General features: G+C 34.8%; 1 protein-coding gene across 2 annotated transcripts in view; it reads left to right on the plus strand.

Moving 5' to 3' along the window:
- The window catches only part of CDH18 (cadherin 18), a 311962-nt gene that overhangs the window by 98922 nt on the left and 194395 nt on the right, over window positions 1-18645 (plus strand). For both annotated transcript variants that reach the window (XM_045787406.2, XM_045787408.2), the window contains exon 3: window positions 1889-2008. In XM_045787406.2, the coding sequence (XP_045643362.1) occupies window positions 1889-2008 (120 nt within the window). The remainder of the gene's footprint in view (window positions 1-1888; window positions 2009-18645) is intronic.

The following is an 18645-nucleotide window of genomic DNA, read 5'->3' on the forward strand; positions in this document are numbered from 1 at the left end:
TTTCCAGTTTGTGGCTACTACAAATAGTGTTGCTGTGAATATCTATGAATATTTACAAACACAGTTTTATGTGGACATATGTTTGCATTACTTTTGCATAAATGCTCAAAACTATAATTTGCTGGGTTGTAAGCTAAATGTGTGTTTGATTTTATAGTAATCTGCTTAATGTACATTTCCACCTGCAGTGTACAAGTGACCTAGTTTCTCAGTATTCTTGCCAGCAGGTAGTGTCACCATTGTGTTTTATTATTCATTATTAGAGATTTCTTTTAGACATCATGCAGTCCTCCCCTTCTGAGTGTACGCAATTACTAATCATATTTCTGCTTATAATCTCGATATAAAAATATTATGTAGAGGCCAGAATCTTAACATATTATTAAAAGTCCATGTACATTTATAATCTGCTAATAAGGATCATCAGGTAAAGAAGGCATACTAATTCTATTAAGTTTTCTGGGATGCCTTGAAGACAAAGAACAAGCTCTGTTTAAAGTCACATCTGCATTTCAACACAGGAGTTAAAATCTTTGTGGTTAAACAAATATTAGACCCTTAATAAGTGTGCCATCCCTTAATAATTGAAGTACTTATTAAAACTAAAGACTGTTGTTAGTGCTTCCATAGTCAAGCACAAAATGAATGCAGAATTTCATACAGATTTACTGATTGTGGAAATATTTTTGTTTGCTACATAACCTGAATTAGTAGGTAGAATTTTTCTAGTTAGGCAGAATAAAATATCAAGTATGCATTATTAGATGATTCATCAAGTACATTTCATGAATAAATGAGAGCTCTTAACCCACTAAATTTACAGTGGAGTTATATAACCCTTAATAGATGGTTGTCTTGTTATACCTAGATCAGTTTTCATTTGGGCATAACTGAAATATGGTATAAATGTACCAATTATGCAAATAATATTTGCAAGATATAAACATAAAAGAAATCAGCATAATACAGCCACTAATTTTACCTCAAAATACAGTATTTTAAAGTTTATAAATTCCTTTAAAGTACACTTTAATTTTCAAAAATCCAGTGTAATAAGCATATTCTGATACCCATTGTAGAAAGGTGATTATGGTGGTACTATATAGAAGAACCTAAAAGACTGAGAACTGAGCCTTGCAGACCAGTTAGGAGACTCATTAGTAGTCCATGTAAGAAATAAAAATGTCATAAATGATGGAAAATGGTTTGTGCTATTTTGATGCCATTGATAATTTAATGTCAACCCACCTGCATTCCCCCCAATCACAAACCATGCCCCCTCCCATTTTCTGAATAGGTATATAACATGCAATGTATGCTTTCACCCTACTTTACCTTTACCCCAAGTCGAACACCAGTTTGATTCTTTTTTTTTTTTAAAGATTTTCTTTATTTATTTGATAAAGAGAGAGACAGCCAGTGAGAGAGGGACCACGAGAAGGGGGAGTGGGAGAAGAAGAAGCAGGTTCCAGTGCAGCAGGGAGCCCAGTGTGGGGCTTGATCCCAGGTCACTGGGATCACACCCTGAGCTGAAGGCAGACGCTTAATGACTGAGCCACCCAAGTGACCCCACCAGTTTGATTCTTGATCATCAGTCCAACCTAACCCTGATTATGTGAGTGTCTGAAGAGGCCTTCCATGGTGTTATTGGCACATACAAAAATATAAAATATTGGAGATCAAATATTTTCTTTTGGCCTCTCATCTGGAACAGTTGTTGGCAGGGGAAAAAAGCAAGGGCTATGTCTGACAGATACATTGAAGAATTAAATTTCGTAGGATACAACTATTATAGTGTTCCATAGGTATGTCATCGTAACTTTTTTCTGTGTACAAGTCACGTGCTAAATGTTACCGCACACTAAAATTTGTTTTCCTGAATGCACAGGTACCTCTGTTCTACAGGTGACAGCTACTGATGCAGATGACCCTACCTATGGAAACAGTGCCCGCGTGGTGTACAGTATTCTCCAGGGACAACCCTACTTCTCCGTAGATCCTAAAACAGGTTAGTGCATTTTTGTATAAATTTGTGTGAATGTGCGCTGGAATGAAAGAAAGCAATGTTTTTATTTCTGTGTCTTCTTCCACAACAGACGTTGTTGTTTTAGCACATTTTAAAATGCCCTCGCTTTTTCTAACATGAGGTGATTGAATAATTGAAGATAAATTCAGTTTCCCTTAATATTTGGATTATCCATCATTTATACTGGTAAAATTTCCTCATCTTTGCAGATCTCTGTATCAATTACTTTCTGCTTAAAACAAATGTGGACTATTATATCCAATGAGATTTTCAAGTGTATCATTTGTTGTGTTTACATATTAGGTTTAATTCTTTTCCAAAGATGGTAAATAATTTATTGAGTGTTTCCATAGTTTATTTGAATTTGATTGTCACATAAGTTGTTACATATTACACTGAGGTAATTGTTATGTCTTGAACTGACGTTTTTTTTCCTAATGATAAAATTCCTCAGTCTTTAAATATTGCATTATGTAAGAGAAATTAACTGAGAGTAAAGACAAAAACATATTTTTTTAGGAAAAAATAGAATTCTCTCTTTCCTCTCTTTTTTCTGTCCAAAACAATCATATCATAATATGTGATATCAAAGTGGGAATGGAGGATACTCAATACTGCATTATAGGATTATGTTCAGCGGAATAATCTAAAAACCACAGAAGCTCATGGTCCCATTGGCAAATAATTTGTTAACAACAAACTGACTGAACATAAACCCATTTTGAAAGTAGCTACATGTTGAGTAAGAAATGAATTTCAAGTTTTACTAATAATTTCAAAGATATACATAATCATGAGACACAGATGAGAGAGATCCAGGATAATCCAGAGGTTCCAAGGTCCTTTCTAGTTACATTAGATTTATTCTGAATCAGATTAACATGTGGGATTATCAAGTAATAGGCTCAGCCATATAACACAGAAGAAAGCCATGTTTGGTTGTAAATATCCTCTTATACTCCCATAATTACATAGCATACAAAACATTTTTCAAGGAACCCTGCTTCATAAGTTTATAGGTTCCAGGTTTATTTGCCATTATCTTAGAAAAGGTACATCCAACTGAAAAGATGCTAGCATACTCTCGGTAGTTAATATCATTTGAATGCTAAGAGTATTATCATTATTATGTTTCCAAGAGGAATCTGCCAGCTTATTGTCTTCTTCTCTCCCTGGTGTTCTCCAACACATAAGTACACAGGACGAGAATAGAGGCCAAGCATACTGCTTAACTTCTTAACTATCATCATTTATGAAGAAAGTAATGAACATATATAAATAGGTAAAAGGAGAATACATGTATACATATATGCATTTTAATTATAAGATAAATTATATGTAATTAAATGAAGTAAAAAATAAAAATCAGGAGATGATAAAAAGTAATATAATGTGAGCTAAAATGATTATCAGATAGGCAAGTCCTTTTAGTACCAAGATAGTATTAAATATTCAAAAATAAAAATGTTAATTAATATGTAGTCAAAGCTCTGGGATGAAAATATACATATATCATATACATTGTTACTCTGGTAGGAGGGTTTAGAATTAGTTGAAAAAAAGCTTTTTATTGAAATATAGTTGACACATTATATAAATTTAAGGTGTACCATGTATTTGATACATTTTTATATTGTAATAATATTGCCATCATGGCCATAAAAAATCTTAAGACAAAAGAAAATGATCATTTAATATTGGTGTTGCTCATTTTGTTCTATTTTCCCAATAAACATGATAGTTTTATATATGAAATACATGTTTCTCATTTTATTTACTTATTTTTAAAGATTGTATTTATTTATTTGAGAGAGGAGAGAGTGATAGTGAAAGTGAAAGCACGAGCAGTTGGGAGAGGGAGAAGCAGAATCCCCACTGAGCAGGGAGCCAGACGTGGGACTGGATCCCAGGACTCTGGGATCATGACCAGAGCCAAAGGCAGATCCTTAATGACTGAGCCACCCAGGCGCTCCTATATTTCTCATTTTAAATATGCATCTCTTGGAGCACCTGGGTGGCTCAGTCAGTTAAGTGTCTGACTCTTGATTTTGGCTCAGGTCATGATATCAGGGTTGTGAGATCAAGCCTCTCATTGGGCTCCATGCTGAGAGTGGAGCTTGCTTAAGATTCTCTCTCTCCCTTGGCCCCTTCTCCCCCCACTTGCGCATTCTCTCTCTCCATAAATAAATAAATAAATAAATAAATAAATAAATAAATAAATAATAAAAAATAAAATAAAATAAAACAAAATCAAATACAATAAAATAAAAACAAATAAGCATCTCCCTAGAGGAAAGAAACAAGAATACTATTCTTCAATTACCACACACAGCCACAAATGTGCAAAACACACATGGCTTTAGTCCACTTACTTCCTATGCATAGCCAAATATTTATAAGTAAGTATTATACTTACTAGAATATTGTTATTATATAGACAACATATACAGATTTTTAAAAATTTCCATACACTCTGAATTTGTTAAAAAAGAAATACCAATTCTATATGTATATGTGTGTCTGAGTGTCTGTGAATGTTTGCACGTGTTTGTTTGAATACTTGTGCATTTGCATTTGTGTGCATGGGTACTTTGGATGGATAAAGCACGCAACTGAGGACAAGATTTGACTAGTGTTGGACTCTGCTGTAGTTTGTGCTTTAGTGAAAAAAGTATATCAGTAACATAATACTCAAATAAAAATTGCATTTGGTTATACATGTTTATCATAGGTTAATTTAGTACTTCATTAAAAGTAAATAAAAATTATCTGAAACATACATAAGCTGCTATTCAAGTACTGCTCTATGATATTGCTGTTACATTCCTTTGCTCCTTTAAGCAAGATGATTAAATACAAGTATACCTCCATGTTGATATATTTTAATTTCAATATTATATTGACAGAAGCATCATAAGAATCTATGAATATATATCCTAATATATTCTTTAAATATTCCAGTACCTTAGATAGCTGTTTGTAGAAAGTGCTAAGATGAATTACAAAACAAATTGTTCATTATTCTCTTCAGTAAGACATTATTGGTAATTTATGCTTAAAAATATATTATTGTGCAATTAAACATCCTCAAAACTAATGAATTTAGTGGAAATTGTGCTTAAAATGACTGGAACTAAATACAAATGTACTGAAAACTAAAGGATCAGTTGCTATGGATAAGATGTTATATAAGAAGTGTTGAGATAATGGTTACTTAGAATAGTACATTTTCATAGTATCATTTTTATTCTACCTCTGACTTGGCATGATTCTATTTCAAATTGTCTACGGTACCTTTCAATGAAGGTTAATTATACTGTAGGAACTTCTGTGCCCAAATAAAGTTGTGAGTGCTCATGGTTAAAATCAGAACTTTGGGTTGCCTTGTTTTTATTACGTTTAAAGATACATTTGGTACTCACCATGGTTGGCCAAAGATGAGTTGCCCATGAAACCTTGCTGCCTATTATAAAAACCATCTATGAATTGCTATATCCAGAGAAATGAATTATGTTGCTCTTGAGTTCCTATACTATTCATAACTGGTTTAATAAGGTCTGTATTGTTTTACACTGAAACTTTGTTAATCAGCATGATGAAACATAAGTCTTGTGAATTATTTATTGTTTTAAATAAGTTTGGTTGAGTTAACTATGTCATGATATTTGCTTAAGTATAACAACGAAAGAGGAGTGCCCATTAAAAAGTGATATTTAAACGTTATGATTTAAAAGATGTAGAAAACTATGAAAGAATAAACTAAAGGAGACAATGAAATATGAAAGACCTAATATTTCTGTCCAGATTCATGTAGAAAAACATGTGAATGTAAGCTAAATGAGTATAATTCTATATGAAGATACTGATTTTAATTCGGCAAGAGAAAACTTTCAGAGTTAGTAAGTGAAGTAAAAATTTTCATGTTCATGGAAACAATTAACCCTAAGCAAGGCGTGTTGAGGAAGGCTGGTAAGTGAGAAAGCCGGGGGAAATGGTCAGAGAACCAAAGTCAAGAAATCTGGGCTAATCCTAATGCAGTAATAGACTGCAACTGCATTAAAAATAAATCAATATATTCAAGGTTTCTATGCCTCTTTAGAGTCTATGAAATTTCTGTCAGGTGGTGACAGTAGAAGCTTAATGACTGAGGTGCTTTTAAAAAAAAGGAACCACTTCCCTTAACTTAGTTCGAAGACAAAGCCAGAAATCCACCATCTATCTTTTCAGGGTCTTTAGAACAAGGTCGGGGGGGGGAGGGGGAATTACTCAAGAGATGGATGTGCAGTTTTGAATTAAAAATGCAAATCTCTTAATGGCCACAGCGTTTATAGCCATTTGGTGATTCTCCTTGCTTTTTCAGTCAATAATCTACTAATTACTTTGTGTTATCTTAGCTACTGCATATATGTTATATCTGTGTCTATTTCACACAAATTGTTGAATCCTGATGGTAAATTCAGAAAATCTGAAAACCTGGATTATCAACCTGATGTCAGGGAAAACAGAGGAATATGCTGGTTTACAAAATCCCAGATGAGCTTTAATAGTTAATATGAAACGTGTAAATCAGCAATAGTCAATAAGGGCATCTTTGTATCTATATAAATAGTACTCATATTGTGAGCTATTGCCACTCCTAATAAAGACTATTGGAAGAGTTATCTAGTTTAATATAGATGTACTTATATTTTAACTTGAGTCATTTTTCATACAAACTTCATATATTTTTACTAATTAAATAATGAATATTTAAAAGAAAAATGTATCAACTGAAAACATTTCTGCTGATAAATTCTACATTTAATTTTCAGGTACATAAAAAATTAGACTAGATAAGGTTACCTTTTAGTTATATACAAAGAGCATACTAGATATTCTTTTTTTTTTTTTTCCAACACTCTTAAGGCATTTTAGCTCTCAGGTGGTTTCTGCTACATGTTGCTAAGAAAGGGTAGACATTGGGTTTCAAATCTTTTGTCAAACACTTCTGCACTAATAATAGCCATTCCACAGGTAACAGGACACTTGTTATATATAATTATATATAATGCCTGTGGGTTCTAAAGTCGCACACATTATTACTTACTTTTACAAGCATTATTGTAAACAAAGAAATTGTTTACTTGTCCTTCCAATGAAAAGATTAATGTATTTAGTTATGTTATAGTTTAATTAATATAGTATTGTACAGTAATTCATATTTATTGTTTTTCCAAAATACTAAGGTTTATTCCAAAATGATTTAAGGATACTCCATGATCAAATCCTAGGATGTTACTTAATATCATAGTAAATTGATCAAGTTACTTAAATGTTATGCCTCTGTTTACTTGTATATAAGTTTAAAATAGCAGCTATATCCAATGAGAAAATTAATGCAATGCTCTTAGCCCAGTCCTTGGAAAGATATAGGTAGTTAGTAAAGTTCTCTTGTTCAGCCTTTTTTCCTTTAAGATTAAGAAGAACTTCCAAAATTGCATAGTGTGCCATGACAAGAGTTTGAAATAGTCTTACCTGAAATAGGGGAAAAAATTAATTTTGTTTGAAAGAATTTTTACTCTACATAACTACACAGAAGTGAGTTCCACATATTAACTTGTATATAACTAAATTACATTTCTTTTCAGGTATTCATTTATTTTTTTTCTTCTTCTCAGGCATGTAAAGAAAGTTTTATTGTATTTTTACTAAGACAAATATACTTGTAGAAAATTTCAAATGACAATTTAAAAGGAATAAGTTAGACATTAAAATAACCAACCTTTTATCTTAAGAATTGATTGTCCCAACTCAAAATAGTGTCTCTAGACTAGTTAAAATGGCATGCTACCCATGAAACAATTGTTATTAATGCACGGGTCTTGACCAACAATAGCTCTGATTCTCGAAAAAGACCTTTTCTTAACATTTTGTAGCAGAAAGCAGTCAGCTATAAATATGAACTCAATGGAGTTCATTGGAAGGCCTCAGTGAGTTTCTTAGGATGTGATTGAAAACAAAGTTTTCAACATTCTTTGTCCAGTGTACATGATGTAATTAAATTCATCAATAATACTGTTTCTATTTAACCTCTTTAATTTAATTTTACTTCAACAGTGAACAAAAAATTGTGGAAGATCACTGTGTATGTTTGGATAAAAGATGTAAAGCATCTCTTTTTTAAAGTTCTATGGATTTCAATATTAATTTTGCATAATTCCAAATGAAAGTCTGCTTGAAAATAGTTTTTTCTCCAAAGCAGTATTTTATGTTTATTAATAGCTAAGCAGTTAAAATATTTAATTTATGGTGCACAAAACCTGCAGAAGGAAAAAAAGTCCATAGTAGAATATATTTTGTCATTTTTTCTTATTCATAGCCCACTCTAAATGATTGAACAATAATTGCACAAAACATTTTTAAAAAATTTCCTATAATTAACTGTATAATAGACTTTTAAAAATAATTAATTAGTAAGCCCAATGCTAAAGAATTTGCTTCTCTTAGAGAAGAAATCATGCATTAATTCAGAACTGTGCGTTGTTGCCAGATTACTGAAAGAAATATGATCTCACTTTCTTTTCTTCTTTTTTTCCCCCGTCACTTTATTTTCTTTAGGGAAGAATTCTAAATAGTTCCTGAAATGTAGCAGAGCGTATGGGGATTAACACAAGAAATCCATTTTATATAGCACTTAAGAAATAAACAGTTAATGAACTATAGTAGATATTAGTGGTTTTCCACTCAATATCAATTTCTCATTTTGCTGGTCCTATTAGAACTCTAATTTTGCTCATTGTAGCAACATATTCAGTTAAAAAGCTTGATTTCAAGATGTAATTATTTCTGAAACAAAAAAGAAAACAATAACATGTTATTTTCCTGTATCATTAAATAATTACGTCCGTTTAAAAAAAAAAAAAGCAAGCTAGATTTCCCAGCTTCCCTGTAACTACTGTGACATCGCTCTAGCCAGGGAAATATCAAAGAAAAACCACTGGAGGGTTTTTGGTATCTCTATGTAGGTGCTGATGCTTCTTCACTTTGCCTTCCCTTCTTCTGGATTTAAACATATGCATAATCATTGCAAGTACAATCATGTGGCAATGAGCATATAAGATGAAAGTCACATGGAAGAAACCGGTGAGCAAAAGCCTGGCAGTGAAGTTACTCTGAGAAATTTTTGTGCAAACAAAGGTAGTGCTGATACCTGACTTTTGTGAAATGTGCTTTGCAGACCAGTAAATCACCTTCACAGCACAGCACGCTGCCCACAGAGGTGGAGAGCTGGTTCCCCTAGACTACTTTCATTCTTCTCAACCCAAAATCCAGGATCCAGAGAAATTGCACAGTGCTCTCTGTATATGAGCAGCCATTTTACAGTTCTAGTGCCAACACTAGGCTAGAAAAGGAGATTTTTCACACTGACTTGAATATCAAAAGGTATATTAATTGTTGATATTTGGGGAGATCAGAGAATGAAACCAAAGATAGTTTTCTCTGATACTCCATTGAAAATGTATATCTGAAAAATAATTTTAGCTGTCACCAAGGTGTAGTAAATACACTATCGACACTATAGATGTCAGATAATGCTCCTACCTCATTGCAAGGAGATCATCATGTCCTATTTACATCAACAGAATTAATATCTATCAAATGTAATCGCTATGGGTATAGTTCTAATGAAAAAATATATAGATTAGCATTTTATATTAGTTACACTATTTGTTACAGACTTAGATCCATATAATTGAAATAGTTTGAATTGGACACAAGTGGCTTTAGTGGTATGGAAACTAGACTTAAATAAAGCTGTTAAACAAGCCAATGAAGAAAGGAAACCAATTGAATCCATTTTTTCCTCAAATATCAACTTCTTTTAACTATATTGACCAACTATTTCCTAGAAAGGGAAAAAAATAATCTCTTTGAACATAAAACAGTAGTGATAAGAAGTGATAGGAATCAATGTTGGTTAATGTTAACCTGTTTTTTTACTATTTCTTCCTGGTAAAAAATAGATTTATCTTATGTAATTTCCGATTGTTTGTTGTTATGTTATAGAAATGCAACAGATTTTTGCAAATTGATTTTCTATCTTGCAACTTTACTGAATTCTTTTATTAATTCTAACAGTTTTTGGTGCAGTCTTTAGGGTTTCCTATATATAACAGTGTTTCATCTGCAAATAGTGACAATTTTACTTCTTTCTTTCCAATTTGGATGCCTTATTTTTGCTTTTGTTGTTTTTGCTTTTTGTGTTAGAGTAAAAAAAATAAAAAAATCATTGCCAAGATCTACGTCAAGAAACTTACTGCCTGTGTTTTCTTCTAGGAGTTTTATAGTTTAAAGTCTTTTGTTCGTGTTTTTAATTCACTTTGAGTTAATTTTTGTGTATGGTTTAAGATAGTTGTCCAGTTGCATTCCTTTGCATATGGCTGTTCAGTTTTCCAAACACCACTTAATGAAGAGACTTTCCTTTCCCAATTGTATATTTTTTGCTCCTTTGTTATATATTAATTGATGACATACGTGTGAATCTATCTGTGGGCTCCCTTTTCTGTTCCATTAATCTATGTGTCTGTTTTTATACCAGTAACATAGTGTTTTGATTACTGTAGCTTTCTAATGTTTGAAATCAGAGAGCATGATACAACCAGATTTGTTTTTTCTCAAGATTGCTTTAGCTATTTGGTGTCTTTTGTGGTTCTATACAAATTTAGAATTGTCTGTTCATTTCTGTGAAAAATGCCATTGGGTTTTGATAGGGATTATATTAAATCCATAGATTGCTTTGTATAATATGGGCATTTTAACAGATTGATTCTTCTAAGCCATATGCATGGAATGCATTTCCATTTATTCATGTCTTCAATTTCTGTCACTAATGACTTATAGTTTTTAGTGTGTGGATCATTCACTTCCTTGGTTAAATTTATTCCTAAGTATTTATACTTTTTGATGCAATTATATCAGATTGTTTTCTTAATTTTTCTTTCTGATTGCTTGTTGTTACATTATAGAAATGCAGATTTTTACATATCGATTTTCTATCCTGAAACTTTATTGAATTCTTTTATTAATTCTAACAGTTTTTGTTGGAGTCTTTAGGGTTTCCTATATATAATAGCATTTCACCTGCAAATAGTGACAGTTTTACTTCTTTCTTTCCAATTTGAATGCCTTTTTTTTCCTTTTCTTACGTAATTGCCCTGGTTAGGACTTCTAATACTATGTTCAGTTGAAGTGGTGAGAGTGGGCAACCCTGTTTTGTTCCTAGTAGTAGAGGAAAAGTTTATAGCTTTTCACTGTTGAGTATTGTAGGAATGCTAATAACATTGACTTCATCTTTGGCCTTTTGTCTTGTTTTCCTCGCTGGTGCGTGGAGGGTGCCATTTTATCTAACCAGAAGAAATCCTCTGGCTCACAAATGGTGCACCCTAGGTGTCTACCCTATGACCTCACTGCCATCATCGTCACGCCATAAGAGCTGGGGATTAAGGTCCAGGTAGGATCAGAGAATAGGGGCTGAGAGTAGCTGCCTAGTCCTCTGGATGATCCATTTGCCTGATTGCCCCATCAGTAAGTTACCCTGAATAAAACTCTGTATAAATGTTATGGGGTGGTTTCATTGGTTTTTCAGTATTAAAGTGTCTTCTCAGTCTAGAGGGTATTTTACTGACCCTCCTCCACTTTAAAATAATTTGCATAGTCAGCAGGATTCAGAAAAAACAAAACAAGCATGCATAAAGGGACCAGGCCATGGGAAAGCTTCTTGACCAAGGCCATTGTGGGAAGGTTGGAGCCTGGAAACCCTTTGGAGGTAGGGGGAAAGCCAGGTTGGGCAACCATCTCCATGTGGGGAGCCTACGTCAGGTTTTTTGAGAATTTTGGACCAGTGTATGAGTACAGGGGCACCCCTAAAATGCCTAAAGGATGGTTAAATATCCTATTCAAAATAGTAGAGAAAAAGAAGTAGAGAAAGGAAGTGAACACACCATTGCAGCAGTAGCTTGGCCACTGATCCTTGCCCTGACATACATCACAGAAAAGGAATTATGAGTTGGAAGAGAATTGGAATAGACCCAAGAAACACTGGCTTTGGAAAAGGATGTACAGCTGCATATTCCTCTAATACAGACATTATGTCCAAAAGAATTCAAAGGCAAGAGGAATAGTTAGAAATTGTGGCATGTAAAGTGTGGCAAAGATGTCTGAGCACAGATTACCACACACTAGAGTGACAACTATTAGATCTCAAGAGAATTGGGGTCCTAAATCATGAGAACGCTGGGGTAAGGATTCCTCCAATGAGGACATTTTCATAGAAGAGGAAAATGATTTCCAGGCATGAATTTTGATTCAAAGACCCAGGCCACTCATGAGCCTGGAGATGACCAAGACAAAATTCACACTAGTCAGAAAACAGCTCTGAGGGAATGTTCTGCAGCTTGGTGGAGCTAACCACCTAATTTTAAGCAAAAGGACTGAGAAGGGGTAGCTACTTGGGTGTTACCACTGTGGGATGCTGGGGGAAAGGGTCTTCTGTTAAATGGGTTTCAGATGTCAAAAACGGTCTCCGTCACTTCTGGACCTGCCTTATGACAAGCTTATATACCACAGGCATGGGTGAGGATTGCATGTACTTAGCTAATTTGATTGATTGGGTAAACGCTAGCATTAAGATAACCTGGCCTAATGTTCTCTCCCCTTCATTTTGCTGGACTTCTATGGAAGAACTACAGAAAATTAGGAAATTATACATGAATTGGGAATGAAACATCCCATTTATACTCAATATTTTAGAAGCCCACACAGAGAATTTTTTTCCTCTGGTATAGAAGACTGTATCTTAGAGTCAGCCCTGGGGTCATGGTATAGGAGTTTAGTATTTTGCCCCTGTGGTTAATGGGCCCACTGTTACAGTAGCAGCTATGGGGGTGGCTGACTTAAATGAAACCGAAAGAATTCATAATGAGGGAAATAGATTGAAAAACAGATGATTCTGCTGATGATAAAATGGCAGCAGCTGGGGAAGGGTGTGGGGAGGGGTGTCCATCAAGGTCTCTTGTAAACACTCCTGGCAATATCTGATATTATCAGGGACCCAAAGAGAAAATGTAAACAGATGACCCAATTTGGTCTTGCTAAACCTATTGAAGGCGTTGCCTAAGGGAAAGCAGTTTACTCCCTTGGAGGAAGGCTCAAAACAGTCAGGTGTGTCATCAGAGTGCTCCTCCACTAATAGAGGAATTTCAGGGGTAGATACCCCCTACCCCTAGAGACAAACGATTAGGGCAATGTTGCTCTCTAATTCATGCAATAGGGGGCAACCAGGGGCCCATGTGGAGTTAACCATTTATTGGTCATGCACTAACAGACTGCACTAGCTCTAATAGACACTAGAGCTGAATGCACACATCAGTGGAAACACTTGGAAATTTCAGAGAGAAATAAAGGCTGCTGATGGTTGCAGGTGACAAATTATCAAAGTCTGACAAACTAGGCTCAGCTACAAATCAGCTTGTGGCAATGACAAAATGAGAAATCAATTATAGCCATAAAGATGTTGGGGGTGGAATGCAGGAGTACTGAGAACTAACTCTATCTTTGACCTTCCATCTTGTGCTCTCCCCACCAGTGGTGCCAGTTTAGATTGCTAGTAGAGATAGCCTCTGGCGTACAGACGGTACAACTTTAGATGACTACCTTGTGACCTCACTACCATGACCCTTACTCCATTAAGGCTGGGTATGGGGGTTCAGATAGGAGCTGAGAATGGCTGCATAGTGCTCTGGATCATCAGTCGGCCCACTTGATTGCCCCATCGTACGTTACCTTGAATAAAACTCTATAAGTGGTATGGAGTGGCTTGCTTGGTTTTTCAGTTTTAAAGTACCTTCTCAGTATAGAGGATATATTACTGACCCTTTCCACCTTGTAACAAATATGTTAGCTGTGGGTTTGTCATATATGGCCTTTATGATGTTGAGGTTAAGTCCCCTGTTTGTCCACTTTGTGGAGTTTTTAATCATGAATCAATGTTGAATTTTGACAAATGCTATTTCTACATCTATATGATTTTTATCTTTCATTTTGTTAATACGGTGCATTTAATTGATTTGTGGATGTTGAACCATCCTTGCATTCCTAGAATAAATCCCATGGATCATGGTGTATTGTTCTTTTTAATGTATGGCTAAATTTGGTTTGCTGATATTTCCTTGAGTATTTTTTGTATCTATGTTCTTTAGGGTTACTGGCCTTTTCTGATGGTGTCCTTGTCTGGTTTTGTTGTAAAGGTAATGCTGGCTTAATAAAATGAGCTTAGAAACATTCCCTCTTCCTTAGCCTTTTGGAAGAATTTGAGAAAGATTGGTATTCTTTGAATTTTTGGTAGACTTTACCAGTGAAGCCATCTGGTGCTGGACTTTTGTTGGGAGGTTTTTGATTACTGATTCAATCTCCTTACTAATAATTGGCCTGTTCACATTTTCTATGACTTCATGATTCAGTCTTGGTAGTTTGTGTGTTTCTACAAATTTATTCATTTCTTCTAGGTTGTCAAATTTTTTGGCATGTAACCTATAGTTATAGTAGCGTCTATGATCATTTGTATTTCTGTGATATCAGTTATAACACCCCCTTTTTCATGTCTAATCCAGCTCTTAGTTTCACTGATTTTTTTCCCTTTTGTCTTCTTAGTCTCTATTTTGTTTCTGCTCTGACCTTCATTGTTTCCTTCCTTGTACTACCTTTGGGCTTTGTTTGTTCTTATTCTAGTTCCTTGAAGTGTAAAGTTAGGTTGCTTTCTGAAGTTTCTCTTGTTTCTTAAGGTAAGCATTTATCTCTGTGGACTTCTTAAAACTACTTTTGCTGCATCCCATGAATTTCAGTATTTTTTATTTCCATTTTTCTTGTTCTCAAGGTATCTTTAAATTTCTGCTTTGATTTCTCCTTTGATCCATTGGTTATTCAGTAGTATGTTGTTTAATCTCCACATATTTGCGGGGTTTTCTTTTGTTTTGTTTTGCTTTCTTCTCATAATTGATTTCTAGCTTCATATCATTATGGCTGGAAAAGATAATAAGCTTTTAATCCTCTTAAATATATTGGACTTGATTTCTGGTGGAATGTATCTATCTTGGAGACTGTTCCATGTGCACTTGAGAAAAATATGTACTCTGTTCCTTTTGGATGGAATATTCTGTGTGTATCTGTTACATCCATATTGTCTGATATGTCACTTAAGGTCAGTATTTTCTTACTGATTTCCTGTCTAGGTGATCCACCCATTGATTTAAATGGAGTATTGACATCCCCCTACTATGATTGTGTTGTCATTTATTTCTCCCTGTAGGTCTGTTAGTATATGCTTTATATATTTTGGTGCTTCTATGTTAGGTACATAAATATTTACAAATGTTATATTCTCCTGTTGGATTGAACCCTTTATCCTTATGCAATGCCCTTCTTTGTCACTCATTACAGTCTTTGTTTTAAAGTTCATTTTCTCCTGGGGTGCCTGGGTGGCTCAGCTGGTTAAGCATCCGACTCTTGATTTTGACTCAGGTCATGATCTCAGGGTCATGGGATCAAGCCCTGCATTGGGCTCTGGACTCTGCACAGAGTTTGTCTGCATCTCTCTCTCTCTCTCTCCCTTTGCCCTTCCCTCACTCACGTTTGTGTACATGCATGCTCTCTCTCTATCTCTCTCTCTCAAATAAATAAAATATTTTTAAAAAGTCTATTTTCTCTTATATACCCTAACTTTCTTTTGGTTTCCATTTGCATGGAGTATCTTTCCCCACTCCTTCACTTTCAGTCTGTGTATGTCCTTACGTCTATTTTGAGTCTCTTGTAGGCAAGACAATGTGTGTGTGTGTGTGTGTGTGTGTGTGTGTGTGTGTATGTTTATCCATACAGACACATGTTTCTTTTAATTGGAGAGTTTAGTCAATTTATATTTAAAGCAATTATTGATGGATAGGTACTTTTTTTTTCCCTTTCTGTTTATTGTTTTCTGATTGCATCATAGTTCCTTTTTTTTCCTTTCTTCTCTTGCACTCTTCCTTTGTGGTTTGGTGACTTTCTTTACTAGTATGCTTTAATTCCTTTCTCTCTCTCTCTCTTTTTAATAAAGATTTTTTCAAAATTTATTTGAGAGAGAGCAAGAGAGCACAAGCCAATGAGAGCAGCAGAGGGAGAGGGAGAAACAGACTCCCCCCTGACCAGGGAACCTGATGCTGGGCTCAATCCCAGGACCCTGGGATCATGACCTGAAGCAAAGACAGATGCTTATCCACCTGAGCCACCCAAGTGCCCCTAATTCCTTTCTCTTTATCTTTTGTGTATCTATTATAAGATTTCGCTTTGTGGCTACAATAAGGTTTACATATAATGCTTCATGTCTATAAGAGTTTAAGTAGATGAAGTGGGTTTTTTTTTTTTTAAGATTTTATTTATTTATTTCACAGAGAGAGACAGCGAGAGAGAGAACACAAGCAGGGGAAGAGGGAGAGGGTGAAGCAGGCTCCCCACAGGAGCAGGGAGCCTGACATGGGGCTCAGTCCCAGGACCCTGGGATCATGACCTGAGCCGAAGGCAGACACTTAAAGACTGAGCCACCCAGGCGCCCCTGATAAAGTAGATATTTAATTAGATATTTTAAGTAGGTAACTTCTTAAGTTTGATTGCATTCTAAAGCTCTACATTGTTACTCCCCCCCCCCGACTGCCTTCTTACGTGTTTGTTGCATTTTGCATCTTTTTATCTTGTGTATCCCTTAAGTAATAGTTTTAGTTACAATTATTTTTTACTTTTTTTCTTTTAACCTTAATAGTAGCTTAATAAATGATTAATCCACTACCTTTATTGTATATTCACCTTTCCAGTGAGATTTAGTCTTTAGTGTGTGTGTGTGTGTGTGTGTGCGTGAATTTTTTGCTAATGAGTGTCCTTTCTTTTTATCTTAAAGAAGTTTCTTTGACATTTCTTGCAATTCTTACTCTTGTTGAAGTTTTTGACTTTTTGAAATTAGTGTTATTTTTATTATATTGTGTAGCATTTTCTCATCCCTGGTCTTCTAAAATTTTCTCTTTCTGTCATTTATGTAGCCTTCTAATTTACAGTCTTTCTCAATTTATCATCATAACATGAATATTTAACTGCTGTGAGAAAGCGAAATGCTCTGGTCATAAAAAAATAAATTGTTAGAAAGTTGCAAGGTCACCGAGAAAACTATCCCTGAGAAACAAAAACAACATGTTTTCTATGTATATAATTAAAAAACAAACTCCTGGAATGTAAGTTCTTTGAGAAATTCTATTATTCATGTTTGCATTTTCCATGATGATCAGTGAATTATATGACCGCTAGAAGAAAGCACTGGTTTTGTAGATAAACAATATGGTTTGGAAGGTGGTTTCCAAAATAACACCAGTTTCTTTCTTTTTTTTTTTTTTTTAAGATTTTTATTTATTTGAGAGCAAGAGAGAGAGAGAGCACATGAGTAGGGCGGGAGGGGGAAGGCAGAGTGAGAGGAAGGAGATTCCCTCACTGAGCAGGGAGCTCGATGTGGAGCTCAATCCCAGGACCCTGAGATCATGACCCTAGTCAAAGTCAGATGCTTAACCGACTGAGCCACCCAGGTGCCCCATAACACCAGTTTCTGATAATAACATCCATAATTATTTCATGTTTCGGAAAATTTCTTGTTTTCTGTATCTTGAATTTAGATAGGTTGAACATCTGAATCAGAAAAGAATAATGAAATTGTTGTTTTAAGAATTTTTTTTCTATTTTTCTCTCCTTTTTCTTTAGCCTTAGATCTCTAACTCTTTTAACTTTATGGCATAAGTCTTTAAAATCTAAATAAATGGCTCAAGCTCCCATACCATGCAGTGTGGGAAGAAAACTGCTCTTCCCAGTATTCTGAACGTTCCTGATATGAAGGAAAAAAAAAAAAAAGAAGAAGTTGGGAGGAAGATTCTCTTCTTACCAGGTCATAAGTCCTACTTTTAGCTCTAAGGGTTACTACCTTCTCTCTACTTCTGCAGGGGAACAGTGTCCCCATTTCTTTGTTGCCCTAAATGCTGCTAACGCAAGAATTCTGGGGGAGCCAGAATTTTCTGAAGATTGAGGTTATGTGTAAGATAATTGTGATCCATGCAAACCAGAATTAACTTGAAACTGGAAATTAAATATTACAAAATCATCATTAAAAACGTTGTCGTAGGATATTTAAACTGCTCTTTTCATTTCACAGTGGTCCCATTTTTCTCTCTTTGGGCCACTTTTTGTTGTTTCCATCATTTCTTTTCTTTCTTTTTTTTAAAGATTTTATTTATTTCTTTGACAGAGATACAGCCAGTAAGAGAGGGAACACAAGCAGGGGGAGCGGGAGAGGAAGAAGCAGGCTCCTAGCAGAGGAGCCTGATGGGGGCTCAATCCCAGAACACCGGGATCATGCGCTGAGCCGAAGATAGACGCTTAACAACTGTGCCACCCAGGTGCCCCCCATCTTTTCAACATCTTTCAGAAGGCTCCACAGAAACCTGACTGTTATTATATGGGGCAATAAGGACCTTCTTTTGCCTCACTTTTCTTTATCTGACATATATAAGCAGGTTTCACCC

This window comes from Ursus americanus, chromosome 15, assembly GCF_024610735.1.
Source record: "Ursus americanus isolate L20-20 chromosome 15, mUrsAme1.1.p, whole genome shotgun sequence".
Classification (NCBI taxonomy): domain Eukaryota; kingdom Metazoa; phylum Chordata; class Mammalia; order Carnivora; family Ursidae; genus Ursus; species Ursus americanus.